Source organism: Apteryx rowi, unplaced genomic scaffold (genome assembly GCF_003343035.1).
Source record: "Apteryx rowi isolate R43461 unplaced genomic scaffold, aptRow1 scaffold_530, whole genome shotgun sequence".
NCBI lineage: Eukaryota > Metazoa > Chordata > Aves > Apterygiformes > Apterygidae > Apteryx > Apteryx rowi.
Window position 1 is genome coordinate 605,270 of NW_020450795.1, and position 7,904 is coordinate 613,173.

At 72.3% G+C, this 7,904-nt stretch overlaps 1 protein-coding gene across 1 annotated transcript; it reads left to right on the plus strand.

The window, feature by feature from the left end:
• The first annotated feature begins 861 nt into the window (after positions 1 to 861).
• On the plus strand, positions 862 to 4,309 carry LOC112973264 (ephrin-A4-like). Its single transcript, XM_026080922.1, has 5 exons — positions 862 to 962; positions 2,765 to 3,057; positions 3,625 to 3,693; positions 3,951 to 4,010; positions 4,085 to 4,309. The coding sequence occupies exons 1-5, from the start codon at positions 862 to 864 to the stop codon at positions 4,177 to 4,179; spliced, it is 618 nt and encodes a 205-aa protein (XP_025936707.1). The 3' UTR covers positions 4,180 to 4,309.
• Positions 4,310 to 7,904: the final 3,595 nt, after the last annotated feature.

Sequence of the window (7,904 nt, forward strand, 5' to 3'; positions counted from 1 at the left end):
GCCCGCGACGCCGGGCCGCGCTGATGGGGAGGGACTGGGGCTCCGAGCCGCGGGGCTCCCTGGGGTGAGGCCAAACCGGCGGGCACCGAGCCTCTGGGCACCCCCGCGTGGCCCCCACCGGGGGGCTCTGAGCCGCCGGGCACCCCTGGGTGACGTGGGGCCGGCGAGCACCGAGCCCGTGGGCATCCAGCCAGCGGTCRCCCCTGGGTGGCATCAAGCTGGTGGGCGTCCCTGGCTGCGGTGGCCCTCCCAGGGCCACGGGTCCCCGCGGGCAGCGCCGAGCACCGAGGGGCCRTGGGTCAGGGTGCCCCGGCGCTGGCCAGGGACCTCTCCTGCGTGGGGCAATGCCCWCGCACCAGCGGCAGGCAAGAAGCTGTGGGGTTTGGCTGGGAAGGGAGTCAGGACCTGGAGGCTCCGGATGCTGTGGATGCCGTCTATGTGGGACAGTTCTCCCGCTCACCCTTCAGCTGAGGTCCTTCTGCAAGCCCGGGTGTTTCAGACACCCCAGCACGGCAGGCGCTGTCGGGTACGACCCAGTCCGTCCCTTGCTTGGACGTGGGGTGCTGGCTGCAGCCTTTGTCTTCCCCCATGGGCTGGTGTCCCGTCCTGTGCTCGCGTCCAACCCATCCCTCTTCGCCTCCTCCATTTTAGGCATTTCCAGTCGTTCCTGGTGCTGCCCTGGGCCTGGGGCTCCTCCAGACATTGGGCGGGAGGCAGGGGGGCTCCATGGATGTGGGCTCGGGGGCATCGTGCCTGCCTAACCCTAACCCTGGGGCTCACCCGTGGGGGCTCTCGTGCCCGGGAGCGGCAGAGCCGGGCTGGAGCAGATGAGCACACACCTGGGCAGGGCTCGGGGTGCCGATGCCGCGTCGTTCCCCGGGACAGAGCTGGTTCACGGGGATGCAGAAAGCCACGGACACAGGACACAGGTCCCCCCGGCCCATGGGCGTCCCGCGAACAYGGTGGGGCCGGTGCTCGGCCCCGGCCAGGGTGCTGCTCACCCCTTCACGGGGTCAGGGTGTGGGCCCTGGCCCCTGGAGCCCTCAGCCCTGCCCGGACCCGTCCCGGATGGTATAGCCCGGCGGGAACAGCCYGGCCAATGCTCTGAGTCAGCAGGGATCCCACGCCTGGTCCTGTCCTTGAAGAGCCCCCGGGTTGGGGGGGGCTCAGCTAGGTTTGAGCCTCTGCGTCTCCCCAGTGCYGACAGCGCTGCCGGCCAAGTGATTAATGCACCGGCCTCTGCAGCAGCTGCCAGGAATCTGTGCCTGGTGTAAACACTGGCTCTCCGTGCACCGGAGCACGGGYGGGGAGGAGGGCGCAGGGGCTGGCGGCCCCCCTCCCCAGCCGGGGGCCTCCGCGGCAGCCTCTGCCCGGGCCCTGGCAGGACGGCAGCRTCCCTGCGAGCCGGGCCGGGGAAGCGGGCGAAGAGCGAGCTTGGTCCTCGCTGCACCTTCCTACCTGGGCAGCTCGGGGCTGAGGCACCCTGGGCGGCGAGCGGCGGCCGGGGCAGCGGCGAGGCTGCCGGGTGTGTGCTGGGAGTGCTGGGGCCGGTGTGGGGCAGAGGGGCTGCCCGGGCTGCGCAGCGAGCAGGGAAGGGGCTGGGGGTGCGCGTGGGAGACCACCCCAACCGGGGACAGGGGGCGGTTGCTGCGCCGGTGGGCGGTCAGAGCCGCGGTGCCCATGCCGTGCCGCGCTGGGCTCCTCCGCATCTGCCCCGTYGCTCCCGGCTGCATCTGCGGTGCAGCTGGCAAAGCCTCGTGGTGTGGAAAGGCCCCGGGCGGCAGCTTCCCTGATAGCCCTGGCCCCGCGAGGAGCCGGGCTGCTAATCCACTGGAATCCGGGACTGGTGCTCCGGAGCTCGGCCCGGCTCTGCCCGTCCAGCCGCGGGGCTGCTGGCAGAGAGCGGGGGGCTCTGCTCAAGGCCAGGGCTGCGCCGCTGCCCCGGCACGTGGGCGAGCATCGGCAGGGGTGTCCGGGCTGACATGTGCCTGGCTGCAGCAGGATCCGGCCGGCTGGAGTCACCACCAGCCCGGGAGAAGCCTGGCGCGAGGAGAAGGTCCCCACCCTGCTGGGATGGGGAGCAGCGGAAGAGGGGCTGGTGCCCCCGCACAAACGCGGCCACACGGGCCTGGCCCGGGGCAGCCGGTGGGGCAGAGCGTGGCCATGTGCGCTTGCCTGCAGAGGTGTCTGTTCCACCCGGCCTGGCCACGTGCTGTTTGCACAGGCGTGAGCTCATGCTGGCCCAGTGGTGYGCTGTGCCCGTGCAGGTGCCCGGGCTCGGCCCCGCGCCGCACCGCGGGGGACCATCCCCCCCGCCAGCCGGCCCCTCCGCAAGCGCCAGCCCAGGCGGGCTGTGCCCGTGTGCCTGTGCGGGGCGGCGCACGCAGCCAGCCCCATCCTCGCCCCTGCCCGGGCATCCCCACTCATCAGCGCCGGGGGCTGCGAGGCCGGTGCAGGGGCGAGGGGCTTTGCACCCCTGTCTGTGTGGCCAGGCTCCTGCAGGCCGGCCCGGCCCCCYGGCCGCGGCTGCCGAGCCCATTGAGCTCCAGTGGGCTGCGGCTAATCGGAGCTGATGCCTGTTTGTTTGGAGAGGCCGGGTGCCCGGTAGCTGTTTCAACAAAAGGCCGGAGCCAGCGCTCCCGGGGAGCCAGCGGCCACCCGGCGTGCCGGGGTGGGGGCTGCGCGCTGGGGGCCTGGCTGCRGGGCCGGGGAGGTGCACGGGGTCCCGGCAGCGCCACCTCCCCGGCTCCCCCCCGCCCGGCAGGTTCCTGCAGGACGACTACGCCATCCAGGTGGCCATCAATGACTACCTGGACATCTACTGCCCGCACTACGAGGGAGCGGCGCCCGCTGGCCGGGCAGAGACCTTCACGCTCTTCATGGTGGACCGCGAGGGCTATCGCGGCTGCTACGAGACGCCTGGYGCCTTCAAGCGCTGGGAGTGCAACCGGCCCCACGCGCCCTTCGGGCCCGTCCGCTTCTCAGAGAAGATCCAGCGCTTCACGCCCTTCTCGCTCGGCTTCGAGTTCCAGCCGGGGGAGACCTACTACTACATCTGTGAGTGCCTGGCCGCAGCGGGGGCAGCCRGGCGCAGGGGAGTCTGCGGGCACTTGGGGGGTCTGGGTGCCCCAGGGGTCTGGGCAAACAGGGGGGCTGCACGCACGGGCCTGGAGGCACCAGGGGTCTGGGCATACTGGGGCCTGGATGCGCCGAGGTCTGGATGCATCCGGGATCTGGGTGCCTCAGGATTGGGATGCACCAGGGATCTGGATGCAGTGKGGGTCTGGATAGAGCAGGTGGTCCGGATGCCCCGGGGGTCCGGGCGCCCCGGGGTCCGGGTGCATGCGGGATCCGGGCACCTTGGGGGCTGGATGCAGCCGGGATCCGGGCGCGCCAGGGTGCGGATGCCCCGGGGGTCTGGGCATCCCGGGTGGAGGCCACGTCCCGGCGGCCCCGGCGCCGTGCAATGCGACGGGCAGCCAGGAGGGGGCGCCCCGCGCCCAGCGCTGGGCCGGTGCCCGGAGCCGGCGGGGGCCGCCCGGGCCGGGGGTGCGGCGGGCAGAGCCCTGGCCGGCTCGGTGCACCTGCGGCGCGGCCCGCCCTGACGTGTCGCCTCCGGCCCAGCTGTCCCCAGCCCCGAGAGCGCCGGGCGGTGCCTGAAGCTGCGAGTCTCCGTCTGCTGCAAGGCCACGAGTGAGTGCGGCGCTGCGGGACGCGCGGGGGCTTCGCGCCTGGGGTCCCTCGCGGGGGCGGCTCTGCCGGCCGGGTGCTCCCCAAAAGCCTTGGTGCTTCGTGGGAATTCAGCCTTTTCCCGCCTCTGGGGAGGTGCTGGAAGCGGGGTGTTCCCAGCTGGGGGCACTGGGCTATGCTGGGGGGACCGGGCTGCYGGGGGGGGTGATGCCAGCTCCCTGGGGTTAGCTGGGCACCGACACCTCTGGGTTTTGTTTCAGCACCGAAGCCGGTGACGGAGGTTCCCAACTCTCAGCCCCGCGGGCGAGGGGGGCCGGAGGGTGAGTACGGGGCCGGCGGGGTTGGCAGGCCGCGGGGGACCAGCTCTCTGTAACCTCTGCTCTTGCTCTCGCAGACGTGGTGCCGCCCGGGCGCAGCGCAGCCCCGGCCCTGCTCCGGCCCTGCACCCCGTGCCTGGCTCCCGTGTTCCTCGCCCTACTCTGGATCTGACCCCCTGGCGCCTGCGGGCAGCGGACGGGCTCCTCCGCGATACTGGACGCTTGCAAACGTTCCTGTCCCACCACAATCCCACCGAGAGGCTGAGCCCGGCCCGTGGGGCAGCCCCTGGGCCATGACTCGCCTGCCGGACCCCCATGGAGCCCGGCCAAGGCCAGGAGCTCCTGGTGGGAAGGTGAGCAGGGTCCGCGGCATCTCTCCAGGCTGGCCTGGCTGCGTGTGGGACGGGGGCCGGCGCCCTGGGCCATGTTGCAGTGTCCCCTGACGGGTCCCTTTCCCCCAGGGACCTTGCTTCGCTGCCGACGTCCCCAAGCGCTGGCCCTGACAGCCGCCCTGCCCCAGCGCCGGGCTCCCTGCGGATCCTGGGATGCCTGCGCCGCCCCGGGGCTGCTGCCCATCTTGTGCCTTCCCCTGCGGACACCCTGCTCCGTGGGGCCCTGATGGGGCCGCTGCGGCTCCGGGGACCCGCCAGCCCCCACGGACACCGACCAGAGCTCGTCCACCCAGGTGGAGCCCAGCCCCGGCAGCCCTGCGCGCCCTCGCCTCGTCCTCCAGCAAGGACACCGATCTGTCTTCCGCGAAGACGCCCCCCTCTCTGTGCCGTTTACCCGTTCGTACGGTTTGGTTTTAATCCCTGTTAGTGACTGATCCGAGCAATAGAGAGTTTGCAAGATGGCCTCGCCCTCGGGCCGTGCAGCCCCCGACCCGCGCGAGCACGGGCGCCCCGGGGGGAGCGGGGTGCGGGGGGGCGCGCCGGGGGCTTGCCGCTCTCGCCGTGACCTTCGAGCCTGGGGGTTTAATTGCAGCGATTGATATTGAGACATCAGCTCATGTCACAGGGAGAGCTTTAATTACAGATCATCTGCCGGCAATTAGCGTGCGGCGGCGGTGCGAGAGCCGGCCGCTGGCGCCAGCACCTGCGCAGCGGCAGGGGCAAAGGCAGAGGTGCCGGCGGGACCCTCTCCCCCGTGGCGCCCGCGGTGCCCCCTCCTCGGCTGGCCTCGGGCCGGCCGCAGCGCGGTGGTCGCCGGCCCCGCCGCCCTCCCTGCATCGCCCTGCGCCGCCTGGCCCGCGGCCAGCGATCGATGGGGACGCAGCGCCGCCGCGCCGCCCGCGGCACCCGCCGATGTTAACAGCATGTTACCGCCGGCGGGAGCTGGGGGGGCTCTCCAGGGCCGGGCACGCGCTGCAGGCGCCTGCTCCCCACGCCAGCAGCTGCACAAAGCCCGGGGAACGGCTGCAGCCCCCGGAGCGGCGCCCCGCTGGAGCGCAGCTCTGCCTGCCGTCACTGGCCCCCCCGCCCTGCGCTCCCGCGCGGCAATCAGCCCGCGCCAGGCGGAGCTGCGGCAGCCGTAGCGCCGCCGTAAAGCACGGCGACCGCCCGCACGCGAGCCTTATCCATCTGCAGCAGCCGCAGCCGGGACCTGGCTCCCCTGGGAGTGCTCCCAGCTCCCTGCTCCCAGCCTGCTCCCTGCCCTTTGCCGAGGGGGTGCCCGGCTGCTGCCGCGTGCCGATGCCGTGGTGCTCGGCGCGAGGTCGGCATGGGAGAGGAGAGGCTCTGGGATCCCCCGGCGCTGCTGGGGGCGACGGCTCCGGTGCAGATGTGCAGCCGCGGGAGCGGGAAGGAGCCGACAGCAACATGCCCCGGAGGCCCGGGCTTTTCCTGCCGCTGGGAGGGATGCTCGAGGCTTGCAGAGCGAGAGGCAGGGAGACGGGACGTGGGTCCGGTCCCCCGCGCCGCAGCACGGCTTCAGGCGGAGCGCGTCCCCCTGCATCCCTCCTCCAGGCCCCGGCCGAGCCCCCCGCGTGGCACGGTGCAGCATGGCGCGGCACGGTGTGGCAGCGCCCGGCTCCGCGGCAGGCGGTCCCCTCCCTGCGCAGGCGTTCCCGCCGCCCGCTGCAGTGGTGCTCGGCACGTCAGACAGGTTTTATGGCTTCGCCGGAGAAACTGCTCAGCGAGGGGCTGAGCGAAAGCATCGGCCGCCGCCGCCGCAGCCCTCCCCCTCRCCGCCTGGCCCTGCCCGGCCCCCGCGGCCTGGCCGTGCGCAGGGCGGGGGGTCCCTGGGGCCCCGTGTGCCTCGGCCGGGGCCCCGCAATGCCCTGGGGCCCTGCGCAGGGTTGCTTTGGGGACGGTGCCCCATCTAGGGACACCCCGCCCGTGGGGCGGTGCCGGGGCTGTGCCCGTGCGGGGCAGCCCCTCGTCCCCCCGGGGAGCCCTCGCACCCCGCGTCCCGGAGCAGCCCCTGGAGCGGGGCCCTGCCCTTGAGAGGGGGTTGCTTGGTATGCCGGAGCCAATGCTGGCTTCAAATCCCATCGACTTCCAATGAGCAATGCCATCAATAAAAGCTAATTGATGGCACGGCCGTTCCAAATCAGATTCCCCGTCCCCTGAATCGAATTGATGGCTCCGCGCCCCGCAGCCAGCCGCGGCAGAAATTGAATCTATTAAAGGAATAGGCTCCATTATCCCTTCCCTTCTGTCTCGCAATCTCCCTGCCTCGGGGCTCCCTCCGAACACCGGCTCCCTCCCGGCTCCCCACAGCCCGGCATCAGCCCAGCCGCGGCCTCTGCTGGGTCGCAGGGCACCGGGACTCCCGGCTTCCTGCCAGCCTGCTCCCGCTGGCTCCGGTGTGCTCCAGGTGCCGGGTGCTCGCTGGTGGGTCTGCGCTGTGGGGAGGGCGCTGGGGCGAGCGGGGCCGTGGCGGCGTGTGCCATCGGCCCGAGCCGCTGTGCCCACGTGCGCTGCCCCAGGAGGGCACCAGCACCGTGGGGCCCCCTCGGAGCTGCCCCAGCCCCACAGCCACGGCGGGACCCGGGCAGCCCCGGGCCTGGCAGCTGCCCGGGCAGCTGGGGGTTAAACCCTCTGAAGTTGGAAGTAAAAATTTATCACCAGGAACAGAAAATGATGCGAAGCAGTAATATGCAGCCCTGAGATTAACACGGGGATAAAGAGGCAGCTGGCCGTGCCAACAGCCCGGGAAATACGGCGTCTGTGCCGCTGCAGGGAGTGGGTTGGGGCCGCACCGAGCCCAGCGCCCCGCTCCTACCATGGCGCCGGGCCTGGCCCTGCCGCCGTGCCGCTGCTCCCCGTGTGCCCAGCGCCCACTCCGGCTCCCTGCGCTGTCCGGCTCCGCGCTGACCTACAAAGAGCAGCGGGAGCTCAGCGAAGCGCCGGCCCCCGCTGCGCTGAGTCAGCGGGTTCCCGCGCTGCTGCCGCGCTCRCTCCCAGCGCCGGGCGTGCGCAGGGAGGGGGCCTGCAGGCCCTCCGCCTCGGCACGGGGCAGCGCCTGCGCCRGGCGTACCGGGGCTGGCGGGGAAGGGCAGGGCGAGCCCCGGGCCCCTCGTCACCCCCTGCTCCGCATGTCCTGCGGGCCGCAGCACAGCAGGGCAGGCCCGCTGCAAGGGGGCATTCGGCACCGGTGTGCAAYGTCCTGCTCCCAGTGTCCTGGACCGGCAACGCTTGGACACGAGGCCCAGCACGTGCCTGTCCTCAATGCCAGGAGGAATTGGCTGTGAGCCCGATGCTTGTGGTCCCCCATGCACGGAGATGCCCATGTTCCCTCGTGCACAGCAATGCCCTCGCTCCCCCGTGCACGGAGATGCTCGTGTCTCCCCGTGCACGGAGATGCCCGTGTTGCCCCATGCTCAGCAATGCCCTCGCTCCCCCGTGCACGGAGGTGCTCATTTCCCCCCCCCCCGTGCACAGAAATGCCCATGTT